This window comes from Crassostrea angulata, chromosome 10, assembly GCF_025612915.1.
Source record: "Crassostrea angulata isolate pt1a10 chromosome 10, ASM2561291v2, whole genome shotgun sequence".
NCBI lineage: Eukaryota > Metazoa > Mollusca > Bivalvia > Ostreida > Ostreidae > Magallana > Magallana angulata.
The window spans coordinates 24,418,843-24,437,206 of NC_069120.1; the positions used below are offsets into that span (position 1 = coordinate 24,418,843).

Genomic DNA, 18,364 nt, shown 5'->3' on the forward strand with positions numbered 1-18,364 from the left:
GCCGGCAGCGAGTCAAGATCATACATTTTACACCAGTTTTGAAATTTGGAAAAATAAGTTTTATATTTACGCAAGGTGGAGTCCGATTTTGATGCATCTATTAAACTAGGAATCTGTCTAGCCAACAAAGCGATTGGTCCATCCATGTGTATATTTAGTTCATTCCAGTGTGAATGTGACAAAGACAGATTACTGTCTATCTGCGGCTGTACTCTGGGTCGTTTGTGTTGCTGTTGGTTTTGTAATGCCTTGAGCTCTTCTCTTAAGAGGGCAGTTGACGCTTCAGTGACCGAAGGCATTGCAGTAAAGGCATTGATCCAGTTGGACTCTGAACGGAGTGTTGATTGCGTCGTTGGCATTGAGGTTTCTCTGGTAGGGCGATATTCTTGAGGATTGAAATTTACTGCGATAGCCACGAAAAGGATTGCTGTTAATGTTAGAATCAAACCTCTTACGTTTGGCCCTCTGCTCTGCCTGCCGCAAGCGTTGGCTGTCTTCAGAATTGTCCGTGATAGGGTCATCCTTGTACTCTCTAGCGACGTCCCAACCATACTTGTCAGCTATCCTGATAACTTTCTGTTGTTCTTTTATTTTGCTAATAGATTCAACAATAATTTTATGAGTATCATCAAGGTCACCACGTTGAACAAGTTTTTCTATATTTTCGAAATTTTCTTTTAATTCCGACAGGAATTTAAATCTTTCTCTATGATGAGATAATTTAAAATCAACGTTCTTATCTTTTACAGTAGAGGTGGATGTCCTTGACTCCAGTTCTCGTAAGATAGTTTTCTTATTTTCTGCAAGGGCTGTGTCAAGTTTATAAGCAAACAGCTGGTACGCTTCAGCATTAGACAAATCCGCATTCCCAGGTCTGGATGGTCCTCCTCGAGACTCTCGGGCAGGTGAGCTCACTTGGCCTTCACTAGCACGTGGTAAAAAACGAATTTCCTCTGCGTCGGACATCAGAACTTGTCAGTCGTGTGGCTAACTAATGTCGAATGATTACTCTGACCGATTCCTGGATTTAAATACCCTGGAGCCAAAGTACCCATAATTCGCTACGATACATGATATAGTACTTATAATATAACACACACGACTGAAACGTTTAAATACCCAGAATTATCCAGCGTGAGTGGCCGTGTGGAACATACGATGGCTCAACAACCAAAACATCTCAGGCTCGAACCCAACAGACAACACTTATATTTTTTTTTACATTTAACCTAAAAGAAATTTATTTACCGGCAGGTATTTATAGCAGTATATTAACATGTTCATTTAAGCCAAAATAAAACTATTTTTGTTTGGAATTGTCCCTACTGCCTCAAGTGGTTTCATTGAAATAATTATAACCCCATGCGCCACTTTTGTTTAAACTTAACTTACAGATGTCGTGAATTTTAGTTTTATACTTAACTTCTCGCTAACTATATCGAGGTGCAAAGGGATTCTGATGGGACGCCAAATTCTGTTCTGGGGAGTGTGTACCCACCTGCTGTACATGTAGATGACGTTGGTGACGCTTGTTGACGGATTGCTGCCATTACCGTGTCCAATGTGCATGATGTGTGGTCATCCTTTTCCTTTCTCTTCTCCGATACAAGGGTCATTACAGTATTTTGAAGACCTAGTACTGTCTGTTGCATGCTCTGCATAGTATTGAGCATGCTGCAGACTATGTCATTGTTCATAGTCGCGGCCGCCATATTGGACGAATTTGCACTCGATCCCGATTGAATAGTGAAGGATGGGCTCGATCCCGACCCCGACTGTGAAACATTTACTCCCGATCTCGCTGTTTCAGTAGGCCTAGTGTTTGCCTCTGGGATAGGTTCAGCGCTCGGAGGATCACTCGCGGCATTTGTGTTTTCCCCGTCTCCCGAATTGATATTGATACGGGCATCTGAGGAGTTCGCGGGGGGCATTCCTTGGTTTTCCAAATAAAGTTTTTTCATTACAACTTTCCCGATATTCGACGGGACACGAATGCCGAGTTAAGCAAGTTCTTGGATGTAACGCTGGGTTGTCCAATTGTTGATGTGGCCATCGTCCCAGCGATTTGATTGTATGCGTCGGTTTCGATTTCGTGAACGATCAGCCATGTTGATGAAAGTAACTTGATCCTCAGCGTCCGAAGTCAAACAATCAGCGTGATACTAAATATCACTGTAAATATCCACAATTTTGCACAATCACATTCTACACGAAAACGATATCTTCAACGAAGGTTAGTCTTCAGTAGGTAGAGTAATAGAAAAGTCCGTGAAACGGACCAAAAAAATTTTAAGATCACAATTTCTTCACAATTTTATCGCACTGCTTACATGTAATTGAATCCCCACTATAAAAATAACAGCCAATCAGATTGAAGCAACATAAATTTAGAATCAATAATGGCGGAAAAGTCAAATCCGAAATAAACCTGTCTTTCCAACATAAACCTGGCTTATTCCATAAGCCTCAAACAGCATTGACAGCATCCTACTTAAATTTCTAAATGTAAATGATACTTACTGAATGTTTGTTGCACATGACTTTGTGTCTCAGGAATTACTTCAGACTGAAGGGCTGGTTTACATAATCTCCATGTTGTAGTGAGATATGTTCCATCTTCTGACTTCTTATTCAGCTCAGATTCCAAGCTGAACTGACTGCTTAAATCAGGATTTCTTTTTCTGTACATAGAGCTACTGTTTCCTGATTTTTTTCTCCGTTTTTCTTGCAGCAGCAGATTCATCCTTTCTCTTCTTCTCCTTTGATTTTTTTGGACTTTCATTATTGCCACTGGCACAACTGTTTTTCTTTTTCTTGGGGCTACATATCTCGGCCTGCTCCTTGCTTTCTTTTATCTTTTCTGTCTGCACCGAATCCTCTTAGTCTTGCGATCGGCATTTGCCGATTTATAGGAAAAGGTTAGGAGCTTTTTCAGTTTGTTTTCAGTGCACACGTCTTTGTTTAGCAAAACATTTTGTTTGCTGCATTTGCAAACTTATTAAGTTGTTCCTCATTATCTAAGAATCATAAAAAAATATAAATTGTTAATAATGAAGGATTAATTCACTGTGAATGGTGATCAAATGCCGCAACAGATTAGCGAGGAAATTCGGTTAGACATGCTCTCAGAAATTAGCCGTAATTGTTCATTTTAAGTTTTATTCAGGGTGACATTTTAAATAAAACATTTTTGACAAACATATACCTACATTGTTTGATCAGGCATCAATAAGAAGGCTAATGAGTAATGATTATGAAAAGTGACTGCATGTTTACGATAGTTCCGAACATTTGCTTCAATCGGTACACCTCGGTACTTATCTTACGAGCTTAGTTTATATTTGACAAACCTTGGGCGATTCACTTGCAAACGTGAGCATTGTAGATAAGAAAAAAGGATGTTCCGAAAGACCGTAACATACGAGTTACGCAAGATGAATGTACTATAAAAATGCTTATTTTAAAAAACCCAAAGAAATAATGATATAATATTAAAAGAAAACTTTAGCAGCACGAACTAAACCAAAGGTTCAATTTAATTCAGTAACGTATATAATTATATTTGTAAAACTTGTATAGATTTAAAAAACGTATCATCAGATAATTGTAGGATTTACTCTGCATAGATTAAGGAATATGATAAAAGAAAATGACGTTAAACTCATATTTATTTGCTGATATTTTGATGCTTGATACTTGTGTAACACGTACATGCTGAATGTTAAGTAAAACGTACCGTTGCTAGATGGTGGGAAAAGGAAGTGCTACCTAATTAATCAACTCGTACCAATATGAGTCTTTTCTTTTGGATTATAACCAATTCGTTCCACTTTTAGTTTTAACAATATTGTAATGTGCTTCCGTCAATTAAATGAGATTAATTTGGTATAAAGGCCAATTAATCTGCCCTAAATAACAAGGAATAAAATGAAGAAAAAAACAGTTAAAAAAATTATGTAGATACTGCATATAGTCAAACCATAATGAGTTACTAATATATGTACTATGCTTTTCAATCAATTTACAAATAAATTTTAATGGTGATTAACAAAGATGTTTAACTTAAACAGCTGCGCAAAATTAGAGATAAAGGACACAAGTTAAAATTGTTAACTTTAAATTTTACAAAAATGATGAACAAACAATAATGAAATTTGACAAATAGTACTTAACAGATCGGTGATGACTGATGATTTGTTGCTGCAGATCGATAAACTTGAATGCAGTTTGATCACAACATGCATGCACAGATGAACTTGGTCAAAAGTTCACAATGAGCGAAGTTCAAACAATATAGATCACAATTAAGCCCTGCACGGTCACTGGTCATATTACAATTAATCACGGCATTCTTTAAGACAATCTCGATGTCTTTTTTATGACAGTTTCCTGTACATGCTCTCCGATTTAATTTCACACATCAACAATATCACACAGTCGAATATCACAATAATGTCCACAATGGAATGGTCAGACTTCAGCACTGTTGTTTATATGCTTTTCTACGTATTTTTTACACAAATTCTGTCTTCACTCTTTTTTGGTTGCATCATTTGATCATAAAATCAGTGAGTTAGTTGTTCAAGCATGGTTTTCTTAAGGTCTGTGTAACCCGGTCACCTGGGCAGACACCTATTGGAAAGATAAATGGATTTCATATAAGCACAACTGTTTTCAAATTTAAAGCAGTTTTTAAGAAAAACAAGTTAGCCTATATCAATATACTTACTCAATCTATTAATCTATATAAAGCTACAAATTTGCACTACTAACTCTGACTATGTGAGTAGAACATGAATTCTTTTATTCAAGTAATAAGATGTACTCATACACTATGTAATGATAATTTCCTAAATTTGGCGTTGTTTAAATAAATTTTAAATTGAAATTATTTGTTCAGGCATCACAACGATGTCAATAACAAGCGGTTTTGGGTGTCAAAATGTACTTGTTTACAGAATTTTGCAATTCCTTACGTGAGGAAAAAGGACCTAATTTTTATTTAACTTTGATACTGCATATACTGACTAAGTCCAATTTCCTAACCTCTTGCTCACGTGAGAAAGTTGAACTTCGAAAAAAAATCTACCGTCAGTGTATCCGTATAGCCTGTTGCTTACATGAGCAATTCGAATAGAATTTTGTTCAAGAGCAATCAGGTGAGCAAATTTTTGCACATGTGCATTTTGGTTAGTATTTTCCTCCCCAACAGAGACTAACAATCTGCACATGAGCAAAATGAATTCCTACCTAATTTGCATTTATTTCTTACTAAATTCTCATGTGCTTCTCATGAGCTGCTCATGAGCATTTGTTAGAATGTTTGGTACGGGCATACATGGGAAATAACAAGATAGGGGCACATCCCTCCATGATGATGTGTTTCTGTGAATGCATGAAGCATTGATGCATGGCGCTGGAATATTCCTCCATTGTTACTTGGTCTTGCAATACAAAATCTTGTACAAATAAGCTTAATAAAATCTGTCAATTACATCACATCATTGAAGAGCATTCTTTCATATTTATGTGTTGCCAACAAATATACTGTACATATATGTTGCTGGCAGAGTAGATTACAGTACATTATTTTTCCTCAATGTATTTGGTAATTGCTACAACTGCTCATCAACAGTTGTGGACAGTTTATCTATTTTGATATTGTTCTCATCTACAATTCCCTTCATTGATAAAATTATAAATTCCTTTTAGAAAGTTTGCTGATCCTTGTCATTAAGTTTAAAAGAATGTTTTTGAGGGGAATGCACAAATTGGTCATCTCTAATTAATCCTACTGGCTTGTGGCAATATGTGAGAATAGCTCCTGTTCTTGCAGCATAAAATATTTTGCCATTGGTGTATTCAACCAATAGGATTTCTTTTTCTTGTTCCTCCTCTATTTCTTTGTTTTTCAAAAATGTTTTTTTAAAGTTGATTTGAATATGATCATTTTATGAATATGAATTCTATTACAAGAAATAGGTTTGATTTAATGACATTATATAACCAATAAAAAAACCTAATCCTTCCCTTCACAACCCGCACTTAATTTAAAAAAGAGAGGTTGTGAATTACCTTTTTCTCACCAGCTGAACGAACCCTTGGTAATTCATTTGGAATGCTCTCCCTTTTCTCTAAACTTTTGTAAATGCTGGAATAAATTTATTATTTTCAAATTTTAAGAATAATTTCTATAATGAATGATGAATGATTATTAAAATTTAGTGTTCATACCTTAGCATTAAAAAGTCCCTCCATGTTTCTTCAGCAAAACATTTCTCATTATGGTTAATTCCTCGAATTGGGAGGTTCTGAAGCTGTTTGAAGTCTCGTCATTTCTTGATAGGCCAAGAAATGACATTTCATGCTATTTGTCTAGCCCTGTGGCTAGTAAGTAAGGCCTGGTTTAATCCCCTGACAACATATATCTCTTGCACATTAAAGTCATTCTTTAACTCGTACAGAAATTTTCTTAACGCATTTAACTTTGTATTTTCCATTCTGTTTCCTAGTCCATGCAATGACCTGTTCACATGCAAAAGTTTCACTTCTTTAAGGGCTTTCCTGCAGGTAGAATAATTATTCTGAGCTGATCTGCCCTATCCACACCAAATGTGTACTTGTTGTACATTTGTCCGATGATAGGACTAGGAACATCCTTGATGGTTCAATCTTTCTGTTTTCGCTGAACATTGATAGTTTCAGAGGGGTTGCAGTTGGTGGAAAGATAAAAAAACAACCTTTTTGTTCTTCCAGGCTGCTGCACATAGTTCTTTCTTTTGCATTAGCAAAGAATCAAGTTTTTTCAGCTTGATCCCCTTCATTTCTTCAGGCATTCCTTTCCTATTTCCTTGCACCAATCTACAACAATAAACTTGTTATTCATACAATTCACAATAAAGGTTTGGCGAGGAGAAAAAGTTATCCATGTAAACATGATGTCCTTTTCCTGTAATTTTACGTGTTAGATCTTTCACTACGCGATATCTGAGTCCTTCTTCTGCGTAACTACATCTACTTTTCCAGTGTAAATTTGAAATTCATGGCAGTAGCAGTTGCGGGGCGAGGCACGTTCCCAAACTTTGATTCCAAATTTAGTTGGTTTAGCGGGCAAATATTGTTTGGAGGAAAGTCTGCCTTTAAAAGCAATCATGCCCTCATCTATGCTTTGTTCTCTGTATGGCTGGTAGTTTGTCAGACACTTGTCATTGATGTCATTCAAAATAGGTCTAACATGACAGAGTTTGTCATGGCCTGGTATTCGTCTTGGTGGATTTTGTGATGCATCATTACAATGAAAATACTGACTAATTTCCTTTTGCACATCTTTTCTTCTGTCTAATGTTGCCAATCTTGTTTTGAATAGTTGCGTTGAACACTGTTGGTCTTAGATGTTCTATCTGTAGACTTTGGCATTTGAAAAACAAGTTATCAGAATAGAAAATGAAAATATATTTGTAATATAAATTTTTTAAAATATAAAATATAATTGCATAATGACTACTTAATTAAAAATAAATAATTTAATTAATATCTTCTGTCTAATGTTGCCAATCTTGTTTTGAATACTAGTAGTTGTGTTGAACACTGTTGGTCTTAGATGTTCTATCTGTAGACTTTGGCATTTGAAAAACATGTATTCAGAAAATATATTTGTAATATGAATTTTTTAAAATATAATTGCATAATGACTACTTAATTAAAAATAAATAATTTATTAATTAATAAAATACATGATGTGGTTGAAGAGGTTTTTATATCTATATTAAAAAAGTGAGACTTTAAATATTGTACAGTATTTAATTTACATGTACCTTTAAGGGTGTTGTTTACTCAGGGTTTGAGTTCTCGAATTCGGATTGTTATAAAGTTCAATGTCATGAGTAAAATTTGTTCTAAACACAAAAAGTATCTGTGAAATGAATTATTATTGACATAACATTCGATATTTCTACTATATTATGGAATTATGCCAAAACAAAAATAGACTTTTAGCCAAACAGAGGAAATTCGGACTAAATTTTGCAGATTTTGTTTTCTGCTAAAACATTCTTGGAAGTACTCTAATATTAAAAGTTAAGATTTTATATTTTAGTCTATATAATTTTGCATATTTTCTGGTAGTTTTACCTCATTTATTCATTATAATAACCGTATGGCATGAATTTAAAAAATATTGAAATATGCTAAAAAACGAGAAAAGACACCATATCTCAAAATTTTGATCATTGACCTCATATAAATTATATGCCAACAGAATAAGATCAATATAAGTAGTTTAAAACTATAAATGTTTTTGTATTATCATCATTCTATTTTTTGTAAAATTGGATCGAAAACGGGTAGGAATTTGAAAAGTGATAGAGGAAATTCGGACTGGAATATTTATAAGAATTGTGAAGAAAAACTTAATGCTTTGTATGTATTTAGTGTCACTGCCATTCATGAATTGTATTTCATTTTCAAAAGTGTTGAGCAATTTGTATTATTTTCACAATTAAGAAAATTTCAATCATAGTGTAAAAATTTTAAGTGATTTTCCTTTAATTTTCCAAAAATATACAATGGCCATTAACTCAAAAAGTAGGTCATTGACCTACTTTTTTGAAAATGAAAAATAACACTACAATAAAAGGTCTATAACACACAATAGTTGGTTTTTCATTATCATCAGTGGAATTTTTTTTCATTCTGAGTAAACGTCATCCTTAATGGCAATCTGTTTTGTGCTTGTCCAATCCTATGGCACCCTTTGTATCCCTCAGTTCTTCTTCAGAGAACACCAATTCCAGCACTTTGGATCTGTTTTTGGGGGGTTGTTGATGGTTTGTACACTCTTGGTGGTATTGATGTTTCAATAGGTGATGATGACAAGCGCCCTGGTAATTTTGCAAGGATCTGTTTTTTGGCGGTCATTGATGGTCTGTGGCATCTTGGGGATGACGTTTCAATAGGTGATGATGATATGCCTCTTGGTGATCTTTTGGTCAGTTTTGAAGTCTGAACTCTCACTGTCACTATGGAACAAGGCGGTGAGTGGTCATCAGTTGATGCAGCCAATGGAGTTTCTTCATCTTCTGGCATTGGGACATCGACGATCTCAGCTTTTACGAACCCACTGATGATGACAGAGGGAAGGATGCCTCTTTCACCCCCTGACACATGGTTTGGTAGGATGTGTCGAGTACTAGTAGGCATTTGGATTGTCTAAAGAAGCCGCCAGGCCTCTTCACATAGCAGGAAGACAGCCACAGGTTCATGACATTGTTGTGCATTCAGCCTTTTTCATTTTGATGAACGATGATCTCTTTTTGGGCAGCATTTCTTTAATGGGTGTCTTTCTCTTGAAGATGAGGGGTGGCAGCTTCTTCCCACTGGAAGTGCACGCTAGGACTTCCCTCCATATCATCATTGATGTTCTTGAGTCCTCTCTCTACATCATTTATTTTTTTTGTTACCTGGAATGAAATTGTCACAGCTTGATGATGACTATATATATTTATATATTAAGTTTTACAGTTTTATTCATTATTACCTTGCCAGTGTTTTCCCCAGAAAATTTTTGATGCATGGGGGAAAATTTGTCAGATTGTAGCGCGGCGCGCCGTAACACAGCCTCGGTCGGGACATACTTACCATGCATTATAGTTGATGCTTACTCATGATATATACAACAAAAAAGTAACAATATTCAATTTATTTCTTATTCATATTTATGCAGAAATTTTCTGATTTTTCCTTTTGCAAAACTAATAGCACTTTTTTCAAAATCAAATTGTTCAACTGGCTGTCCTTCACATGAAATGTTCACAAGACAGTTTAATACTTTCTGCCCCATTCTGTTTCTAAGTGGGGTTTTAAGTCTTTTCAAGCATGAAAAACATCTTTCACAGTCTGCTGTTGAAACAGGTAGAACAAGTCCAATAGCAACAAACTTTGTCATGCAGGGATACAGATACAACTTCACTATTTTATGAAGGGCTTGTCTAAATCCCAGCCCCTTACATTCCTTGTAAAGAAGATCCTTCAGCCCCTCCCACTCAGAACAGATATTCTCCTTTGTGCCAATGGAAACAAATTTATCAACCAATGTCTGCAAGAACAGGATTACATTGTATTAGAAAATAAACAGGTAGTTCTAAGATAGAAAATAGTTTTTACATAAAATACCTAAACAAAATAGAATTAAATAAATATTTCATATGTTTCATTACCTGCAGCTTTGTTTGATGAATCCAGTCATGCTCTGATGGATCATCACCCAGGAGATCTGGATCCAATAGAGTTAGAGCCTCTAGGACTGGGTTGTCTGGAAATCTGTCATGCAGGTTTTCAATTACATTTTGAATGTAGGGGATGTACACCTGGTCATGAAATGTTGTTAAGTTTTCAGGACCTCCCTTGACACCATATCCCTTAAGTTCCTCCAGTACTTGGGGTAGGGCCTTCATATGCTGTCCATAACTTGCCAGGAGTCTGGTCAAGGTCAACTGGGTTGCAGCAACCAGGGTGTCCACAATAGTGAAGTCAACATCTGTTTTCTGCAAGTTAACATTATTTCATCTGAATTTTGTTATTCAATAAAATATTATATTACCGTACAGTCAGTATTGCATATATTCAAGTTATAATATCTAAATATACACCTGTTTACAACTCTGTACCTGGAATGACTTTGATAGTCTTGATAGATGGGGTAGAACATCTGACATCATGTAGATGGAGGCAATGAAATTTGGATTTTTTACAAACATACTTAAACCAGCTGCTGTGGCATCTGATCGCTTACTTGCTTCCCTCTCTAAACTTGTAATAAGGGCAGGCAAGCACTGTCTGACTGCTGAATCAGCCCTGTCATGAGACAACCAGCGAGTGTCTCTCCTACTTCTTTCATCTTTATTTTCTGTCCTCCTAAAATTGTCTATACAAAAGTAGCATGCAGTATTTAGAAATTTATTGACAAGGAGCTTGATCACAATTACCATGCATAGATTTGATCCCAAAACACATCCAATTTTACCAGTAATCTCATCTAATTTTTTAAATACCTCAATTTCTTTCAGTCCTGCCATTCTCACAGCTGAGTTTTGATAGAATTTAAAAATCTGCTGTAATATATCTTTGAACTTTTTCAGATATGGGATGCTATATCAGTACATAGCATGATACATGAATTAGGGATGACATTAGTGATGGGGACATCTAGACCCCAAAATATCAAATGTTTTGGTGTTTTTGGTTGGAAGAATTCATCTAGACACTTTTGTTTTTACTTTCCTTTTGTACCTGGTGTCTGCAAATTGAGTATGCAGTCAGAATACGTCTTTGCAGGAGTAATATTCATGTTCTTTATTTCGAATGGCCGTAAGTACTCCGTCCTGCAACTCATCACCGCCAGTTTCACAAACTCCTCTTTGTGACATACCAGACTATTCTGCCTGGTGCAGGCAGATAGCTAACCATGAACAAAAGTCAAACGCTTTCATGTTTTATTGTGTGGTACACGTTGCTGTCGTGCTAAGGATTGGTAAAAACTACAACAAATAGAAATAACAATTTACAAAATAGGAAAATGTAGAACCATTACCTTATACCTTAGAAAAAATGTGTAAATTACTTAAGACCAAAATGGCTTGCCATACTTTTCAGAATGTTTTATCTGTATAATAAATCTCCATCTGTAATAATACTTCAAAAATATGATTCAATACTGACAAACTAAAGCAATTTATACTAAGAAAAATACTTACATAGTGGTTTGAGGCTCGCATCTAACAGGATGGAATAGGATTGACAAAATGTGACCGCACTGGTCAGTAAGGCTGACCAAAACTAAATGGTTAACTTGTACCAAAGATGTTTATATTAAACTCAGAGTAGTTATCTTGTACATAAAATCCTTCTCATGAATTTTTAAATTGAACTGTAGACAACACACCAGACTGTCATCACTTTCGTGGAGAAATTTCTAAGTTTTTCCATCTCTATCAATCACAATGAAATGGCTGTAATGATCGAAAATCGCGCAATAGTGGACTGGTACTAAAAAAAAACCCGATGAAAATTCTTATTTCATAACCTGCAACTCATGATTCAAATTGTTAAAGAGACAGTACAGCTGAAAACGTATGAATGACTTCAGATTTACCTATTGTATTGATAGGAAATAAGAAATTAAACTCATTGTAATAGTTGAAATACATTAAAATCCCTTCCACATACTTAATTAACGTAATTATAAGCTTCCGGAAATTAAAGGGTCATACAAACCAGAATAATCTTACATTGTTTATTTGTACCATGTGGACTTTAATTGACAGTAATTGACACAAGCTGAAAAATACAAGACCTTCGTCCGACTATGGTCTTCATGGTCATCAGGGTAAAGGGACTCTCTAAACAGAGCACATCCTCACTTACTCGATAATTTATAAATGGTTTACCAATTTCGGTTCAGACATAAATATGTCAAATAACCCCTCAAGGGGCCTCATTTGCAAAAATGAATTTAGGTTGTAGCAACTCCTATGATAAACACAAAAAATACATACTTACAAAATAATAATTGTGGTTATTTTAAAAACTTTGGTCAATTACTATCTGGGAGAAGTTGAAAAGACATATTTTTATCAACAAACTTGTCTAGGAGAATCTTCGCAAGCCCTGCATGGATTTTGTTTACAGTTAATACGCATGCATAATAGTAAAAAAAGGCTAAACCCCGTAACACGTTGTAATGTAAATATGTGATGGGTTATATGTAATCATTAATTTTAATGAAATAAATCTAATTATTTCATTAAAATTAATAATTACGTATAACCTATCACATATTTATTTCATGGAGAACTTAGTAATTATTTGAAAGTTTATACATTCATGAGTAGTACAAAAATATCGAACCCGATTGGAAAAATTTTTCAAGTCGGTTTTTTTTATAAGATGCGCTGTACTGTCTCTTTAACCTATTACACCCAATAGTGTCATCACTCAGTACATCAGTTGCAGCATATTCACCCATGCAAAATTTGTCATAAAACTCTCCTTATTTATTTTATTATACTGGATTTCCTTATTGTAAAGAAAAATTTACTGATTTTATATATATAGGAATGATGTGAATTCTACGGCAAACTGTACAAACTTAATTTACGCACATGTAACATTTTGTTGTGTTACCCGTTGCCAAGCTAACGCTAAGGGTAAAAAAAAAAAACAGATTATAAACTGTGTCTAAACCAATTAGATTTCTGTATTTAACATGAAGTATAATAACAAGTAACTGTTGCACTTTTGCATTGCTCAATATGATGATGAGGGTGGATTCTTTATGGTTCTAACTGCTGGGCATTTTTGTTTTAACTTTCTTCGAGCACTAGTAACTTGATTTGTATTGCAAGAATTGAATTGTAATGGTGATGGTTCTTTCTGGCCAGTTGGACAGTTTGTGATTACACAATATTAAAGAAGATCTGAAACTGGAATTTCAACATGTTTATAAAAGACACCAGTTACAATTAATAATCTTTAAATTTAACACATTTTATAAATACAATAAACACAAATATGATTAACAAATCATGATGAAACTTGATTAAAAGTACTCAGCCGATCAGTGACGATTTGTTGCTGCAGATAAACATGTATTGCAGTTTGATTGACACAAAGCACACAGACGGATATGGACAAAAGTTCACTGTTTACCGGAAGCAAAGCTCAAACCATATACCGTAGTTCACAAGTCCTGCACAACCACTTGCTATATTACGATTGATCGAGGCATTCGTCCAAGGCATTCCAAATGTCCTTTTTTTTGACAGTCTCGTGGGCATTCTGATTTCACACATAAACAATCACAAAACCAGCTATCAGAATATCACAACAAAATCCACATTGGAATTCAGCACTGTTGTGTATATGTTCCTCTCCATAATCTTAAACAAATTACGTCATCATTCTTTTTTGGTTGCCAGTTGCACCATTTATTTAATCAGTAAGGTGACAGCTTTTTTCATGGTTTTCTTCAGGTCTGTGTAACCCAGGGCAGACCTATTGGGAAGATAAATGGATTTCATATAAGCACATTGGCAATTGTTTTCATATTTTAAGCAGTTTCTAAGAAAAACAACTTACAATTATTAAAGCTACAATTAAATTGCTCTACTAACTCAAAGAAGAACATGAATTCTTTTTTTAACCGGGTTTTCCAACGGAAAAATCCGTTTATTAAAATGGTGAAAATGGCGGGCGGGCGGGCGGGCGGCTGCCAAAAGGGTACCCTCATTGTACGGATAACTCCTCCTACAGTTTTCAAGATAGGAAGTTGTTCTTTTGCAGATCAATTGTACATATATCAGAGGTGTGCATATTGCTAAGATTTTGATTTCCGATAATTTATCGAAAAAAATACCAGCTTTTGAACTTAGTCATTTTTTGGCAAAATGTTGCATATAGGGTACCCTCATTGTACGGATAACTCCTCCTACAATTCTCAAGATAGGAAGTTGTTCTTTTGCAGATCAATTGTACATATATCAGAGGTGTGCATATTGCTAGGATTTTGATTTCCAATAATTTATCGAAAAAATACCAGCTTTTGAACTTAGTCATTTTTTGGCAAAATATTGCATATAGGGTACCCTCATTGTACGGATAACTCCTCCTACAGTTCTCAAGATAGGAAGTTGTTCTTTTGCAGATCAATTGTACATATATCAGAGGTGTGCATATTGCTAGGATTTTGATTTCCGATAATTTATTGAAAAAATATCAACTTTTGAACTTAGTCATTTTTTGGCAAAATATTGCATATAGGGTACCCTCATGGTACGGATAACTCCTCCTACAGTTCTCAAGATAGGAAGTTGTTCTTTTGCAGATCAATTGTACATATATCAGAGGTGTGCATATTGCTAGGATTTCGATTTCCGATAATTTATGAAAAAAATACTAGCTTTTGAACTTAGTCATTTTTTGGCAAAATGTTGCATAAACATGTAGGGTACTCCATTTCACTGGAAAAGGGTTGACATGGATTATGGATACAGTTTACATAAAAGAAAACCCGGTTTGCTGTCACATTGACAGCTTTTCACTTGTTTTTTTGTTTACGTCATATAAATGTAAATTTTATAAAATGCAATTACCTGTTTGGTTATACATTTTCGAATTATAATTTTCTAAATTTGAAATTGTTAAAATAAAGCTTTTTAGATTATTTGTTCATACGAGTAAACATTAAAAAAAAAAAAACGGGCATTTTGCTAGATCTGAAACATGGTATTGTCTTAGGATTGGTCTCATGCGCGGATCTGGAGGGGGGGGGGGGGGGGGCAGGAGGGTCCAAACCCCCCCCCTGCAAAATTCAAATTTCTTTAAATTACATTATAAAACTACCAAAAATATGTCTCGGACCCCCTTCCCCTGGCAAACTCAAATACCCCCCCCCCCCCCCCCCCCCCCGGAAAAATTTCTGGATCAGCGCATGGGTCTTAAACAGTGTTAAACCCATTGGTATAAAGGTAGATCGCAGTCTTTCGGTTTATATTCTTATAATTTCTTTATCTTGTTATAATTAATGCAGAAATCAAATATGATGCCTAGCAGCATTGCCATAATTATATATTATGTATAAATTAATTAGTTCATGATTTTAAATGATCAAATACATGTAGATGTTACCAGAAATTATTTCTGGCAGTATGAGTATTGCCAGAATATTACCAGAAGTCGTTGCAGCTAGTGGCAATATTCTAGGTGCATGTTAATATAATTTTTTACAGAAATAACTCTAATAGTATTGCCAGAATATTGCCAGAAGTTATTGCTGCTAGCGGCAACACTCCAGCAGTATTGCCAAAATGTTAATAGAAGTTGTTGCAGCTAGCGGCAAAATTTCACTAGTCTCAAAATCTGGTTTCTGGTAACAAAAATGTGTTGCTACAATATTGCCGCATTGTTGCAGCAATAATTTTACTTTGGTAAGGACCTAAAACATTGACTATGGTGTGTGTGCATGTTTTTTTTTGCTTTATATGGGATATGAATCCAATAAGAATAGAAACAAAAAAATTTAAATTATGCAAACAAAATCCTTACAGATTTGTTAAGGATAATGCCTCCATCTCATAAAACTGTGCTTCTGTGTCTTTCCTGCATGTTTTTCCTTTTTCTTCAAAAAAGTTATGAGAAAGATTATAACTTCAGCACAAAAAGAGAACTCCCCCTGGGAGTTTTGGTGTAGTTCATTGTGTTGATACTTGATAGCATGTTACTCATTTGCAATGAAATTATCAATTTTTTCACACTTTTTTCAAGCTAAGAGAATACTAACATCAAAGAAAGAGGTCAATGCATTATTTACAAACATAATATGCACATACAATAAGAAAGAAATGCATAAAATCGAAAGACCACAAAAGAAATACAGGCACTACACGTCGGCCCGGAGTTTCAGGTGTGCAATCTAAGGTTTACCGGTACATACTGGTACCTGGCCTGTGTGACGGTGCCTATTTAGAAACAGTGATCAGCTTCACCGTAAATTAATGACGGTCAAAGAAAATTTTAAAACCTCTACCTCCACCTCTTCTTGTCGACCTAAGACAATAAGGTGGTAATTATCTGTATAATTGAAGAAGTCTTGTAAACCAATTGTTTGTTTTTAATGAGATCCAACAAAGTAGTTTTTAATTAGGTTTTAAATATGTATTTTTTAACCTTTTGGCAAAAATTCATCTATTTAAATGATCAAATACTTTTGTTGCCCGTAACCAAAAGGACCCAATTAAACCTCTATGCTTCTAGATATGATGTCTTAAGCTTTTAATTAAATTTGAATATTTTGCTATACATCTGTACAGTTCTTCTTTCTAAGGATATTAATATAGTGTATTAAGCAACAACATTCCAGCCTTCTTAAATAACTTTTTATTAATCCATTGTTAGCGAAGTCATATCTTTGTATAAATGCCAATCTACACAACTTTAAGCTGGTGTCATTTAGAAAAACAAAATTATTTTTTAATGAAGGCCTAAGAAACATAATTATGTTATTGCAATAAAATTGTAGTAGAAACACTTTGTTTCAGAAAATTTTGTTGCAGGTTTTTGTATTATTTTGTAGCAGGTTTTTGTATAATTTTGTAGCAGGTTTTTGTATGATTTTGTAGCAGGTTTTTTGTATAATTTTGAAGCAGTTTTTTTTGGTATAATTTGATATGCTTTATGATAGTCATTGTTTAAGATACATTGTTTCTTTTTATCATATGTATGCACAGTCAACTTTTTGTACTTGAAAATGAAGCATTGCTTCAATATGTGTATCAAACTTTTCTCTCAAAATTTGTGAATTTTGATTATTATTTTTTGGATTCATATTTCATTCACATATAAAGTATACATATGAAAATGTAATGTAGAATCATTTGTGGGATAATTTTGTGGATTTTATCTTCTACTTGCATCTATTTGTAATGAATAAGAGCTGAAAATAAACTCTAATATGCATTGAATTTGTGTTTGTTTGGAGTTTGTTGTCAAAAGGATAAAGAATATTGAAGGAAGGAGTACTGGTATATAAGGAAAGCCAGATCAGACCACAAGGTAGATATTTGATCTCCTGTAATTAAATGCACTAGCAGTTTTCCAGATCTTCATCCCTTAGCCCAATTCACACATGGAGTGCCTGTGGACAAAAGTTGTGCAGTAATTAAAGGTCAAGGTCATGTTAAAGCTTATCGTATAAATTCAATATTGACGTATTGTTGGGGGCGCCAGCAGGGTTTTCATATTTAATATTTTTATTTTTATTTTAATCGTACAATTGCTGTAAATTAAATAAATATAAGTAATAAGGAATCATTCTTTGAATATTTTTAGGTAATAATTTTGGTTGTGGCATGATTAAATCTAACAGAATGCCCTTTGGGCTTCATTGAATTTAATCATACCCCAAAATCAACCAAAATTATCACCTCATAATACTCAAAGAATAATTCCTTATTCCTTAAATAAACTTAATATGCAAAGTCTATGTATATGTTTATCTCAATACTATATAAAATCAATTTAATAGTAGAGGGGGTGAACATGTAATTATATAGACTAAATTTTATATTATAGAAGGTAAACATATATTGACTCAATTTTATAAAGAGAGAGAGGGAGACACACACACAGTGTTATAGTGATAAGAGGATAAACGTATATATAGACTTATCATTCGTCATTTACAAAATTAGATGTGGTGCGTCTATGAATAATTCAGAAAAATAATTATTAGACGAAGCATTGGTACTAATAATTAAGTTATGAAAAAAACTTAAACCTTAAGGGAGGGATTGTTTAGAAGTACCTCTCTTAG

The 18,364-nt window shown here is 34.3% G+C and overlaps 1 protein-coding gene, 1 long non-coding RNA gene and 1 pseudogene across 4 annotated transcripts; 1 reads left to right on the top strand and 2 right to left on the bottom strand.

The window, feature by feature from the left end:
• Positions 1 to 189: 189 nt before the first annotated feature.
• Positions 190 to 3,976, bottom strand: LOC128165076 (uncharacterized; annotated as a pseudogene).
• A 5,723-nt stretch (positions 3,977 to 9,699) lies between these two features.
• On the bottom strand, positions 9,700 to 14,189 carry LOC128165200 (uncharacterized). Of its 3 annotated transcripts, none has more exons than XM_052829462.1 (4): positions 11,751 to 14,189; positions 10,665 to 11,534; positions 10,215 to 10,541; positions 9,700 to 10,093 (listed from the first exon to the last, which is right to left on the bottom strand). In XM_052829462.1, exons 2-4 carry the CDS (start codon positions 11,070 to 11,072, stop codon positions 9,704 to 9,706), a joined length of 1,125 nt encoding a protein of 374 aa, XP_052685422.1. In that variant the 5' UTR covers positions 11,073 to 11,534; positions 11,751 to 14,189; the 3' UTR covers positions 9,700 to 9,703. The 3 variants fall into 3 exon arrangements, with proteins under 3 accessions (XP_052685422.1, XP_052685424.1, XP_052685421.1); XM_052829464.1 differs by having other exon boundaries at positions 10,665 to 10,921; positions 11,049 to 14,189; XM_052829461.1 differs by having other exon boundaries at positions 10,665 to 14,189.
• A 1,315-nt stretch (positions 14,190 to 15,504) lies between these two features.
• On the top strand, positions 15,505 to 17,513 carry LOC128165208 (uncharacterized). The gene is made up of 2 exons (XR_008241024.1): positions 15,505 to 17,128; positions 17,175 to 17,513. It is a non-coding gene; the product is annotated as an uncharacterized LOC128165208 (long non-coding RNA).
• The last annotated feature ends 851 nt before the right edge of the window (positions 17,514 to 18,364 follow it).

Excerpts from the sequence above, each read along its gene's own strand:
- LOC128165200 (XM_052829462.1), bottom strand. The coding sequence starts at position 11,072 with ATGGCAGGACTGAAAGAAATTGAGGTATTTAAAAAATTAGATGAGATT. Across the intron at positions 10,542-10,664 it reads GACTATCAAAGTCATTCCAG|AAAACAGATGTTGACTTCAC; the intron begins GTACAGAGTTGT and ends GTTAACTTGCAG. Across the intron at positions 10,094-10,214 it reads TTCATCAAACAAAGCTGCAG|ACATTGGTTGATAAATTTGT; the intron begins GTAATGAAACAT and ends CTGTTCTTGCAG.